This window comes from Eutrigla gurnardus (genome assembly GCF_963514095.1).
Source record: "Eutrigla gurnardus genome assembly, chromosome: 8".
In the NCBI taxonomy this organism is placed as follows: Eukaryota; Metazoa; Chordata; class Actinopteri; order Perciformes; family Triglidae; genus Eutrigla; species Eutrigla gurnardus.
In genome coordinates, this window is record NC_139922.1 from 19,632,582 (window position 1) to 19,647,116 (window position 14,535).

General features: G+C 41.2%; 1 protein-coding gene across 1 annotated transcript in view; it reads right to left on the bottom strand.

Moving 5' to 3' along the window:
- Positions 1-14,535, bottom strand: part of LOC311016813 (SPRY domain-containing protein 3-like) — a 40,074-nt gene that overhangs the window by 8,601 nt on the left and 16,938 nt on the right. The window contains exons 7-8 of the mRNA XM_084014763.1: positions 9,772-9,921; positions 933-990 (exon numbers count right to left, since the gene is read on the bottom strand). Of these exons, the coding sequence (XP_083870889.1) occupies positions 933-990; positions 9,772-9,921 (208 nt within the window). The remainder of the gene's footprint in view (positions 1-932; positions 991-9,771; positions 9,922-14,535) is intronic.

A 14,535-nucleotide genomic window follows, 5' to 3' on the forward strand; every position in this document is an offset into this window, starting at 1 on the left:
AGAAGATGCGTTCTGATAGAAGAAAGTAAATAAACGTCCCTGCAAAATGTAAAAAAATCATACACATTACCTCATGGAAGAACAGATGACAGAAAGTGACATTTGTGGCGTGTGATTCATTCAGAATAAGAGGATCTGAAATCCCCCATGAGAGAGATTAACAATGGGATGCTTCAGGCCAAAAATAATGCTGATAAAAAGCCAGCTAAAGGCTTTGGTCTGATAAGGACTAACAAGATGTTGACTGTGACAGTGGATTGCCAGATAAAGAGCCAGCTACCTACTGTAGCTTGTATGGTGTAACAACAACCACCTACCTTGCTTGCCGCTATTCTCATATCACGGCAGTGGCGTTTGATAGCTAATCTCTTAGCACTGATAATCAAGGGTGCTGAGGCCTGGAATGGGAGCTGTGGGGGTTTTGTGCAGATGCCTCTACAGATTATGTTCACAGGCCTGTCGTCACAAACAACCAAGACTTAACATGTGTGTGGAAGCGTCGGAAGATAAAGATAAGTAAACTTTTGGTGTCTCGTTTTTTTTTTTTTTTTTGCTTTGAGAGATATTTAGATGACCAAACTCCCGCAGAAAGAGATGGAGATAACATCCATCTCCTCTTTCTGATGCTGTCACCGTCTGTTTTATCTGCTTTCTGCACTTCTTTTTTTGTTTTGAAATCTGCCTGCAATCCTCCTTAATCTCTCCTTGTGCTAGGCACCTTAACATCCAGCTGAGATGGTGCCCTATGATGTTTGCATCTAAAAGCAGATAGATGCTTTGAGGAAGTAGATCCGTTTTTTTTTATTTCATCCAAACAAGACTACAGGGGCAATTCCACACTCATGAAAGTAAATATCAAACAACCTTCTTTCTGAGGAACTCCATACACTGAGAGCAGAAGAGAAAGAGAGAAACGGGGCTTTTAATCTCACCAGCATGGTAGGCAACCGACCCTCGGCTCCATCCCGGGTGTCTGTTCCTGGGATAGTCCTGCAGGGACACAAACAGTTACCCGTGTCAAAACTGCATGCTTTCACAGTTTGATACTCGGAGAGTCTGTTGGTTTTATTCACATATATACCAAGATAATTTCACAGGCTATCAAGTCAAGTCAGTTTTTATTATATAGACTAATATCACAAAGGATTCAACCTGGATTCAGATAAGGAAAAAAAAAAGAAAAAGGTATAAAAGTAAAATAGTATTACCGCCTCACAGTTGTAAGCCTCTGTTAAGCCTATATTATGGATAGAAATAACACCTTTGATGAAAGTCATAAACGTCATAAGATGTCTTGAAAAATAAGCTCCCTGTTACCAGAGTACAAAAGTAACATACATATTAATTAATCAATAATTATAATTCATATACATTATTCTGAAGCTGCAATTATGCACTCTACTTTCTGTACGGATGGTAGGCCAATTGGAAAAACCACAGATACTTTGAACGCATCCCGAACCAAAAAAGTCCCGGCCCCTTCCTTCGTTCCTCTGTTGAAAGCCGCTCCCCCAGAACGCCAAACGAGTGGTCAAGATCGGCGGAGTGCGATCAGGAAGTAAGCATTGACAGACAGGCAGCCCATCCAATTATTTTCTCCAGCCAAATGTTTTTGATTGGACGGGGTTTTTACAGTCCTGACACGGCCACAGATGACATCTTTTTTTTACGTTGGAGCATTTCATTTATTCATTGCATAGATTGTAAATAATAGATTGTAGCATAGAACACCTAACGGTGAAAAACGATGTAGAAAACTGGATGGAAGTATTTCTTTCATGTATAATTGTGTGGAAGGTTACATCAGATATGTGTGGAGCGATGAGGAGCCAGTTTTTTTAACCCGAACTTCAGCCAGGTGCACAATCGTTTTCATGATATTTGAAGCATTTTTTGGGCTTTTTTTTCATGCGGAAATTGAAAATGGGTCTAAAAACAGTGTGTGTAGACAATGTGCTTGTCTCTCTCCATTCGTCTGCATGTACAGCATGTATGCATTTCTCCAGGTTTCACCATGCCAACAGAAATAACAAGTGGGCCAACTTTCAGATAAAATCAAAGTATGACTCAGAGATAATTACATCTACGTGTTCTTGGCTGCACCCACATTTCTGTAGAAACATTACTGGACAAGAGAGGCAGGAGGAAGAGGAGTAGAAGGCAGAGGGGGGCAATGACACTACGTTCCTCTTTCATCTCTCAGGAGGGTGCATCTTATAAATGCTTTCTTGTTCACATTCTCAGGTGGATTCTCACCACAGCATTTCATTTCAGCTTCTTTGTCTTAACAGACAGGAGGAGTTCATTTTCATCTCAAAAATCCAAAATATGTATGAAAAAAAAGTTGACCTGGGAAACGTGCTACCCAAACAAAAGAACATCCCCCGATGACTGAAGAGGTGATACATCCCTCAAAAACAAAGGAGAAAAAATTATTACCATCGGCACCTGTGTGGAGTAATGAGTAATAGAGACAATGCAGACAGACAGCTTGGTCGGGCCAGGCAGACAAGAGTGCTGCTATTGAGGACAAGACTTCAGGGAAACATCAACGATGCTGTCTGACAATCTGATTGGGTCTTGCCGAACAGGAAATGGAGATGGATGGGGGTAGAAAGAGAGAGAGAGGATAGAGTGAGACATCAGCGGAGAAAGACAGAGAGACATGGAGGAATGCAGCTACTCCTCCAAGCCTGAAACCCCTTGATCCGCCAAGTCTGCTCCTCTTCCCCCTCGTCTCAACCACAAGCCTAAGGATTTCTCTGGCTGACTGGCATGTGGGCTGAAGCTCCACGAGGGCGAGAGGAACGTCTCGGTGTTTTACCCCTTGATTGATGACCCACAGGCTCTGATCTGATCAGTGATTTGGAGCAACACTCCAAAATAAGACAACATTAGGGACGGCTAAACCAATAAGGGGTGGATTTATAGTGCTTTAATGTAAACCGCAGACTTGTGTCTGATGGATGGATCAACTGTTAAGTGTGTGTTTTTCATGGCCGTCTTCGTGGTTAATTGTTGAGGCTATCATCTCTAATTCAAAGCATCTACTCTGTGCCCTTTATACATCGAATAAACCCGGTGGGTTAGGCAGAAAAGGTGAAGCAGCACCCTCTTTATAATTCCTTCTTATTCAGAAGAAGAGCAGAATGACAGTGTCATTGTCATGTCAGTCAGTGAGCCACTTTGGTCCAGACTGCAATATCTCAACAACTATTTGGATGGATTGCAACAGAAACTTTGTACAGACATTCATGGTACCAAGTAGAAGGATTTCTCTAACGTTTCAGAGTAAAATGTCTCGACAACTTTTGGCTGGATTGTCATATAAGCTCCATTATCTCATCAACATTTCAATGTAGTCATGTATTCCTCATCCTACGAGCCTTTTCTCTTGTAATGTTTAAAGTAAAAATATACTGTTTGAAAATATGCATTTAAGCTAAATATTTTAGAACCAAATCATAGTCTAGATTGTACATTTTTCCTAATCATGCTATCCAGTTCTACACTGCAATACAAGAGTGATGCTATTCCTTTAATTCCATGTCTTCTATGTTGATCATTAGCTATAAGGCTTTAGCATAACATGCATGTAACCACCATGTGCATATTTAAGACCCCCGATACAAGATTATTTTCATTAATACAAGTGATCTGGAAAAAGCATTCTCACCAGACTCAGAGTGAACGTCAGGACCCATTGTTTTCAATACTAATAAGTCTGAGTTAAAGGTAGAAATAAGATTCCAATCTTGTGTGAATGTCATTTATCTTCATAACTTCTGTAATTGTTTTGTGGGACTTTGAACAGCTTCCCTTTGATAAAAGAAACATTCCAACCTGTTGTGGTTTGGAAATTACAACAGTTAATGCTGTGATTTTTGTTTTTTAATCAGTGGTGGCGCCACTAAATTACGCCTACACTCCTTGTCTATCAACATATGATGGAATGCATTTTAGAGAGTACGGCGGAGAGTTTAACCAGCTCGGCCGTACTGTAAAAACGTTCGAAACATGGTCACTAAACACGGTGCTGTGTGTTGGCCTGCAGAAGCCATCTCTGAAATGCAAGCTGCTTCTAAGAACAACAAACACTGGCGTTGTGGCAGCGCGGCGGAGTAAAGTCCTGCAGTATCAGATCCACAGCTGCTACACCGGTGTCATCAGAGCAGCCTGCATTTCCACACATTGGCAGAGTAAACAAGATTGAAAGAGTCAGAGCGGAAAGGTGCGGGCTGAGTGGCGAACCATGTGGAAGTAGATACCCATCACCTACAGCAGCTATCACACTGGCATACCACAGAGCTGTCTAAATATATAAGTACCATAGACGTGAGTATGTGAGTGTGTGTGTGTTGAGACACAACCTCACCTATAGGGGTTGGGCAAAGACTGTGTAGGAAACTAATGCAGGTCTGTTTGTATAACCTAAGTGTCATCAGGCTAAATCCTCCAACTCCTCACACGATGACAGAAAGCATCTGACGTTAGTGAAGACAATAGCAGCCTATCTTATGTGCATGTGTTTGGGCGTGTTCATCATTTTTTATGGATTCAAAATGACAAAACAAAAAAAAGTATTATTATTAGTGTAATTATTCCACACTGAAAAGGAGATTACACCTTGTACATTATGATTGTGCCGTGTGTTGTGAGGCTTGGCACAGTGACCAGTCTTTTGTTTCATCCTAGATTGACCCCGTAAGAATACACAGGTTCACAGAAGCACCACGGCTAGTAGGACTGCTGCATCACAGGGGGAAGAGGGAAAAGAGCCATTCCAAGCACCGGGTCATACCAGGACAGATTGGAACACTGCCATTCCACTTATGTTCCTCGTTTGTGTGTAAGAGTGTGTGTCTTTATAACTGTATTTATGTACATGAACAGAATGAACACAGTCATCAGAGACAGCGGGTCACTGATCTGAGAAAACCATCAGTTTCATTCAGACACTGATGGCTGCTGAGCCACATGTCTGTCCCTTCAGTCCTCCATCACAACTATGACACATATTCATCAATCTTCATGATTCAACGCTTATTCCCCCTACCTGCTTATTCACTTCCCTGTTCTCCCACAGGGTAATGGTCTTTTTTATTATTTTTCTAAGGATTTTGTTTGTTTTTCAGGACATGAGGGTTTTCCTGCTTTTTTTTCTCCCCTGTGTTTTTTATATTCTGAATAGCTTCCCTTGATTTTTCTACCTCACGACTTTCTATGTTGTAACCCCCCCCCGCCATCTATCCTCTACACTCATTCCACCCCATAACGGAGCCTAGATCTCTCTTTGTCCCACAGCCTAGCAACAGTTGTGTGTACCGGATGAAAAACAACCACGCTTCCAAGCATATACATGCTATACATCCATGGAGACGCTTATCTTCAGAGGAATGAAAGACAGAAGAGAGAGGTCATGTCAGGTTTAGAAATTGCAGGGGGTCAAAACAGATCTTAGATAGCGAACACGCAAAACAACACATTTACCTCACGTACAAAACATTCACACTTATCACATAGCACAAATTCCTCTGACTTCCCTCTCGGACAGGAAACTGTCAACAGCAGCTTGGAGGATACAAAAATGTACTTCCACCTTTTTTTAAAGAGCCAATTTTATTTTTGTGTGTCAAACCTTGACTTTCACCATTATTTTATTATTGCACTTTGGCCAGAAATAAAACAAATGGCAGTCAACGGTACCCCGACTGCTGTTTGGTACCAGGATGAAGCTAGTTTGAGGGCTTGGGGATGCTTCAGTCTTATGGTGTGAGCACTACCGGAGCGACATGTAAGGGCGATACCCCGTCCTAATGCTGCTCTGTTCAAAATCTGGCCACTCTCGCACCCCGCTCACATGCTCTGATGCAGAGGTTGAGTGTACTCGAAAATATTATTTTATTATTATATTAGAATATTCAACGTGTTAATGGAAGTAGAGGAATTTATCTTGAGGCGAATATGAATCTCTGTACCAAGTTAAATCCTGGACTACATCGCCATCATGGGACCACGCACATAACACATTTAACATTAATACATATAATACAATATATATTACGCTAGTGAAGTGGTGGGCCAAACAAGCAACATTGCCTTCACAGGAAACCTGTTACTTTCCATGAGAGGTGGCTGGCTACTGCAGATGTTAAGATAGCAAGAGAGAGCAAGTTGGGAAGAGATTTGTAAAGAGAAAAAAATGTAGTACAAAGTTGAGCCTGAAGTCTGAAACCACAACAAACAGAAAGCGCTAGACAGACAGGCAGAATCAGGCAGTCTGTGAGGCATTAATGACTGGATTTGTGTTTTTATTGAGGCCTTCTTACCATGGGATGCTAGGTGAAAAGACCAGCATGCAAACATGTGACTGTTGAGTAAACAGTTATTACCCAGAGCCCTTCTATTTGCAGCTTTATCACCTCTCCTGGACGTCAGCTTAATGTCTTTATAATGAAACCCAGATGCAGGAAGAAAAAAGCACAGAAAATAGGAAGGAGAGAGGAACTCTGAGGAGGTAATGGGACTGGAGTTATCACCACTCAACTTCTTCCTTACCCATGGGAGCACCGTCCTGTGTGTTTAACTGAGAGCATGTGTGTGCACATGTACTCTTTTTTTTTTTTTAAGGTCCATCAGAAGGTATTCTGGCAGATGTGTCTCAAAATTCACAGAAAAATAATTCTGTGACTATAACAGATGTAGATTTGGAGTTTAATGTGATTTAAAGACTTAAAGTCAAATTGTATCTAAAATTAATTTTGCCAAAAAGAAATTTAACAAAAATCAATATAGAAATCTTCTGAAAATTGTAGTATTTTTCTGCAGAGACAGCATAGCCTAGTACTGAAATTTGATGGCTGCACTATTTGTGTTCACAGGCACTTATGATTTCCGTGTGCGAAATGAGCCTCATTGCAACAGTGCACTTCACAGGCAGTTCCAGTGAGATTATTTGGGTCTTCGGGGAGAGACTTGTTGGTAACTGTAGCTCATTTATAAAGGCATGTAACGACCAGACTTTCCAGTGATCATGACAGGGTTTCCCCGAATAGGAAATCAAATAGTCGAAGCTGATTGGTAATAATAATAATAATAAGATAACTAAATGTATTCTTTGATTGAAATACCTCAGCCTTACCTTGTTATTCAAGTTTAACCAAGATCAAGTGTGTGCACGCACTCTTTTTTTTTTTTCAGAAAGGGTATTCTGGCAATTTTGTCTCTGAATTCCTAAATATAATTATGTGAATATAACAGATGTAGATTTGGAGTTTAATGTGATTTAAAGACTAAAGTCAAATTTTATTTTACATTTAAAAAAAAATCAGTATAGATATCTTCTGAAAATGTTAATGACCCAAAGAAAGTATTTTTTCTTCCATCAGGACCTATAGCTGACAGTGCCATTATTTGATCTACTGTGGTGTTGGCGCAAAGGCAACATTCATACTTTGCCACATGGATCATTGCTATCAGACGCAAAAAAAAAAGGGCAATTGCACTCAGCTGCAAAACGTTATCTATTGTGAATCAGATCTCGAGACAAAGCAGACAGTGGTTGCAAGTGATGTGCTATTAACAGCTGCAATCCATTATTTGTGAATTTACTGGAGTGTGAAGGAGGTTGGTGAAATAACATGAACATGTAACATGGAATCATTGCAAATCTTAGGAAGCTAGGCTAACTTGCATCGATTACTTGCTAGCTTCCTCTTTCCACGTGAAAACAAACATGGCATGGGGATTACCCTACATGTGTGATGTTGTTATCACTAACGTTGCATAATCAATGTCATCTGAGTTTGTTTAAAGCGACTCAGGTTCGAATCAGACCTGTGGCTACTTGCTGCATGTTTTCTCTCTCTATCCTCTTTCCAGTCAATTTTCCCTGTCTTTCTAATAAAAGGCAAAATTGCCAAAAATATATTACAATAAAAAGGGAACGCTCTGTATCAATGTTTGTAGGCTACACAATATGAAATGCTCCTGCCAGCAGGGCACCACAGATATTGGTAGCATGTCTTCTAACAAAACCAGCCCTCTGATGTCAGTTGAACGCTGCCAAAGGAAACGCCCAACCTAGAAGCCTGAAGCTTAGAAGCTGTTTCCACAAATATGTCCAAAACAGTTTTATCCTCTTTTGAAAAATGGAAAAATATGCACAGTGCACTGTAGCATTAGAATTCATTTTTCCTTCCATGAAAAGTTTAACTTTAGGGGTGAAATACAGGCAAAACTGCCTTTGCCAGCTGGTCTGGCAAGAAACATAGCTATGAAGATGGTAATACTACTGGCATTACTGATTTATTTTTGTGACTTATTGTTTTAATTTCAGATGGTAGACATTGATGACTTTGCAAAAGCCAACCACCCTAACAAGACCATCCACAAAAAGGATGTTCAGATTTGCCAATATTCCAAAATGACATGGCTGGGATGGAAACCTGTAAGTAGAGCGCACACAGTGTAGTGTAAATATATTTGTCAGCCTACCATTTAAGTACGAATCTATAGCTTTCTGTGTCTTAATGCCATTCTGTGTGCATCCCTCTGTTCCAGCATTACATTGCCTCTGAGACCTTGAGAGATGTGGTACAAGTTTCATCTTTTATTTTTGTTATTAAAAGGAGCAGAGTTTTGACCCTGGGAGAGACAGTGCTGGCAGCTCTCCACAGGCCTTGGCTTTGGCAGTCAGTAATATTTCACATTCATAACACTTTCGAGGCTATACTTACAGGGAGTAAAAAACTCACAAATCATGACCCCATACTGTCGAAGAAATGGTTCCTGAGTCAGAAGAATAAGATTAGGTAAAAAGTCAAGCAAAAAAGCTATATGAAAGAATCCATCTATCAAAAATTAAGACAATTTACACAAGTTTAATCCTGCCCCTTTTTGCTTCTTTGTTCGCCGTGGCGGCATTCCAGAAAAACAAAGTTTTCTTCAAGAATTCAAGGTAACACGGGGTAAGTAATTGATATACAATTGGTCATTTGGAGGTGAAGTATTCCTTTAATGTTCATCACTCTCACTCAATTCCCAAACATCTACAGGTCTGTTCTATTCTTCAAAGCAGTTTAACATGGTAACAGTCACTTGCAGAGCTGCTGTGCTAATGCTGAAATGGGAACCGCATGTGCATTCTTTGGAAAAAGAAATAACGGTTCAAATTGAGAGGTGTTAAAATTTCTCTAATTGTATTTTCCTCTTGGAGGTGTTTAATCTACCCAAAAGTAGGTCATTATATCCAAAGAGAATGGCTGAGCTGCAGGATGATGGGAAAGAAAAGAAAGCTTTCAAAAGGACCACCATGTTTACTACTAGTAGAGTCTATTTCTAAGTTCATGTCCTCTAAAAATGGCTTAAGTGGCTAAGCTACTCTTTTCTCCATACATTTAGATTTGTGTTTATGTGGGTGATCCCACATTTTAAATATAATTCAAAAGACAAGAGCACTGATTCTCCACCATTAGGGCAAGTTTACAAAATTCCCAAGACAGAGCCTGAGGAACATTTTACCCGCCTTATTCCCAATTCAAGATTTCCATCATTAGCATGATGCGAGTTCAATACCTTGTTGAACCATGGGGACCAGAGGGGGAGAGGGAGGTTTATTCCTGCAGTCCGTTTCCCCTGAGTTCATTGAACTACACAGCCTAAGTGTGGAAAAATGGAGGGAAAGGGCCAAAAGCGAAAAAAAAGCTTGCTTCACTGTTGAGTGGGGTGTGTGTAGTTGTCAAAGTTGGTATTTTTACTTAGAAAGCTCACCCTTCTCGCCAGCCCCAAGGCAATGTAGCACTTCTCCCCAGCATCAACGATCTCCACTTCATAGTAGTGGCAGCGGGTGGTTAGGGGCTGGCGGGCCTGGGCCAAGCCCACGTCCATGATGCTCTTTCCTTTGCCAACATACTCTAAGAGCTGGAGAGGAAGGGTGTAGAAAGAGGTGCAGAGAAAGAAGGACGAGAGTTAATATTTCAAGAAATAGAACATGTAAGAAAATCGTCTAATTAAACACAAACACATTACTATACAGGCTGCATGGTGGTGTAGGGGGTAGCACTGTCGCCCCACAGCGTTTGCATGTTCTCCCCGTGTGAGCGTGGGTTCTCTCCGGGTTCCCCGGCTTCCTCCCACAGTCCAAAGACATGCAGGATGGGGATAGGTTAATTGATGACTCCAAATTGCCCGTAGGTGTGAATGTGAATGGTTGTCTGTCTCTACATGTCAGCCCTGTGATAGACTAGTGACCTGTCCAGGGTGTACCCTGCCTTCGCCTAATGCAGCGACCCTGAATACAGGATAAAGCAGTGGACAATGGATGGATGGACATAACAATACAGACCCCTAGACAGATAATGATGATCACTATCCCAGGTAATGACATGTTGTTGGTCAATCTTTCATAAAACACATACTAAAGGAGTGAGCATGCTTCAACCAAAGTGATGGTCGGATCATCTAAAAACCATCTTCGCTCATAACTTTTCAATGTTGGGATTGAAAATGCTGTGACAATTTAATTTAATCGATTACAGACATTTATGGTCCTTTTATCATGAAGCCTCCTGATTTTCCACCATGACGTTGTTTCGGCGATTATTGGATGGATTGCCACGCAATTCGGTAAAATATTCCTGCTTCTAAGAGGATCAAGCCTACTAACTGTGTGGATACACTAATCCGATGCTATCACAGAGTCTCTTCAATCAATCAATAAAATCACAGTTTCAGCCATTTGTTAACATTTTGTAAAAATTGGCACCAATGCCGAATTAGCTATTAGCAATCCCTGTTTGCAGTATACCCATGGATGTAAACACTTGTGGCGGGATGACGTTAAAAAAAAATGTTTCAAGCATACCTCAGCCTTAAGTTTCTCAGTAAACCCAGTTACTGCCGTTACTTAATTTTCGTGACTGTCTTTGTTGACTTTATTTGGTTTGTCAGGCGACCGGGCCCAAAGGGCCGGCAATGATGTAAGTCTTTCAAAAGTTGAGACGGAGACAAAGGATCAGAGATACAGCCGATCAAGCTTGGGCAGGATCCACGGCCCTTAACCACGCAACTAGCTTTGGAAACCGTGTCCTCAGTGAGTGGGCACCATGACAGATTGACACTTCCAAACCCAGTCAAACCTTCACTGAACCGCCCACGGTGACTCTTCTACAAGTATCAACAGCCACTTGAGATTGCATGTACAGTACTCGATGATAATGCAATTACTTTCAGGTCTATTTTGGTCTTAAGCATCTGAACAGGTGAAGATGGGTGGGTACAGGTGAGAAGGTGGGCAGCTAGGCAACCACAAAGCCTTTAGGCTGAGAAGTGTTTTCGAGCCATGTGAGTGCATGGGTGTGATTGTATGAGCATGAGCCGGTAAAGAATACACCCCCAGTGTGAAAGGCTAGCATGACAGACAAGGTGGGAGTGGACAACATTACTTGAGTATTATGCCTTTGTGTTTAAGTGTGTGCATATTTCACTAGCCAGCCACTTGAAGGACACACCTGGTGGGAATGCTATTCAGCATCTCTATCACAAAAAAGTCAAGTGTCTCAATTAAGTTATTAACATTTTCCCTTTTTGTTATTTTACCTGTTGCTTAGTGATACATCAAATTGAAAATAACTCAAATGAAGCCGAGGCTGCATTTCAGTCTCTGAGCTTGATAATAAACTGGTTGCTGACAACAGTACTTGTGCATTCATGTGTGGATATACAGTATATATATATATATATATACACACACACACAAGATTAACCTCTGTGTTTTCAACCTGGTGTGTATTCCAGAAAGCAGGTTTAACAAACTCTGAACGTAACCCTGAACTGTGAGTTGACCAACCTTAAGAAGGGAAACTGAGTTAACATCTGTTCTGAATTAATTCACTCAACTCTGAGGATGTTAAGTCTGAGTTACGCGCGTGGCTGCCGACTCATCAATCGAGTTCCAATACTACCATTCATCATGGCAACCGAGAGAAAGTTAGAGATATTACTTCATGTTTATGGAGAAAACGAGAATATCCTTAGAAAGTGGAACAACACAGCTGCAGCAAAGGAGACAGTTGGCGTGGGAGGCAACTGCTGCCTGAATCAATCCATAAGACTGAATAAAACAGTTGATTGATCTAAAGGTGATAACATTTTCTTTTCAGTTGTACGGCATAACACTGTGGTGTAATGGTTAGCGACGCTGTTGAAGAGGAAAGGACATCACATTTCCCCACAGCTGGTTCCGGCTCAGCAAAACGGCAGAGACAAATAGCGAGCAGGTTAGGTTCACAGAATCAGTTACCATGGTAACTGACCTCAACATTAAGTTTACTCTCTTTCTGGAACAGAAAACTCAGGGTATCCCTCTTCTCAGTTAACAATCTCAGATTTTTAGCCAAACCTGGGGCCTGTTTGAGAAAGCAGGCTCAACCAACTCTGAACCTAACCCTGAACTCTGGGTCGACCAACTCTGAAATGGGCAACTCTGAGGTTTCGGTTCCAGATAAGCCGTTCTGAGTTAGTTCAATCAACTCAGAGTATGTAAACTTACGCGTGCCTGCCGACTCTACAAAGCCATCATCAATGGAGCTCCGATACTACGATTCACCGTGAGAAACCAGGAGAGCGTTTTATTAGATATTACTGAGTGTTTATGGAGAAAACAAGCTCCTCCCTAGAAAGTGGAGCAACGTAACTGCAGCAAAGAAGAGACAGGTGGCGTAGCAGACAATTACTGCCCGACTTAATGCATATAACTGAATGAAACAGTCTATTGATATAAAGGTGATATTGCTTTATTTTCAAATCCACGACATGTCACTTTGGTTAAATGGTTAGCAACACTCACTACAGTGCAGGCGACAGTGGTTCAACTCCTGTCGCCTGCACAGGAGTTGAATACCAAAGTTTCCCTCATCTCAGGGTTAACTAACTCAGGGTTTACTTTTCACTAAACCTGCTTTCTGAAACCCCTGCTCTCTGGAATATACAACCCTGGCCCTTCTTTCCCCATGTTTTCGTGTCTTAAGTGCCTAATGGGGATAATGAAATTGGTCCAGTATTGAGTGACAGTGCTGCAGACGGCAGACACTAAACAGGCCACTAAGAGTGCCAGTGTTGTCAGAGTTACAATCCCAATATCGCTTGGTCATGAAAGAGATTCTGTAAATTGGACAAGAAACCCACTAATCTGGTGCGTTAATAAAAAAAACATTGATGTTTACATTAAGGAATGAGCCCAAAGCAATTACATTAACGTAGTAATGTGTGTAAACAACTTGTAAAATGCCATGTGCGAGGCTTAAAGGCTCAAAGTCCTACTGTGTGATGACGACCAAGGCCGGGTTTAAGTGCAATCCTCATGTTTATATATGACGTCGGAGTTGTTGGTATAATAACAGTGTGATGTGTGGCAGCAGCAAGCGGGTGTTTGCGCGACAGAGAAGGATAAACGATGTGCCGAGGGCAGATCAGCTGTTGTATGCATTGAAGTAGAGAAGGCATTAGCCGTGTTATTAAATATACATTGTCACACACAACTTTTGTTTGCCCCCCCAACTCTGAAATGAACAGGTGCTTCTACATGCTGTGAATCAGTTTACATCCTGATCAATGCTTCAAACGTGTACTATCTTACTGCTTCTTTGAACATTTATTCAGCGTGTTAAAGACAGTATGGGCTCCACGGTAGCTCTGACAACGAAGAAGTAGCTTTAGCCTTCTTTATTACAGAATGCCCTTTCATGTGTACCGTCGAGTCTCTTTAACCTGCAATGCTTTCATGACTGGACAACAACAGTTCTTTTGGGAGACAAGGAACAGAGTTTCATTGCAATGAGCATTCACTCACATCGCTCTTGCTGCTGAGTAATGGAAGGAGGAGAGAGAAACGAGACAGCAAAAACTAGAGAGACGTAGCCTTGAGCAAAGTATGCCTCACTGAGATAACTGACAATCTCCCTCTTTCTCTCTCTCACTCGAATGGTAATGGTGGTGTGCAAGGCCGTGTTTTGTTGAGCTGCTGCCTGGGAAACAGATGCAACGCCCAGAGAGTGGTCCTGCCAATTTCCTGTCACATCTAATGGGGAAACTTAAAGAAAGGTGAAACTGAAATTAGGAGACCTCTTCTTTATTATGTGGTTAAACACTTGTCAACCAAACTGTGATCTGATTAGACATCACGCAACAGCTGTGGAGTTCATATAACTCAGCTACTTACTTTTGCCTTTATTGCATTACTATGATCATTCTTTTCATTACATTTTGTTTTCTCTTGGACTTGCTCATTGTGCATTTCTAATTGTTTTTATTTGTGGTCCTTGTAAAAGTGTTGTTTTCCTGGATATTTTCCTCGCCGTTGTAATTCTCTCAAAATAAATTGTAAAAATCTATGAGCTGAAACAACTTAAATATGGACATTAAAATGGGAATGATCTGGGCCAAATATTCCACTTTAAATTTTGAAAACCATATGACCTTGTCTTGTCCTTGTCCAGAGGCTGTGATTCCCTTCTCCAATTCATCCCTCACTTAGGT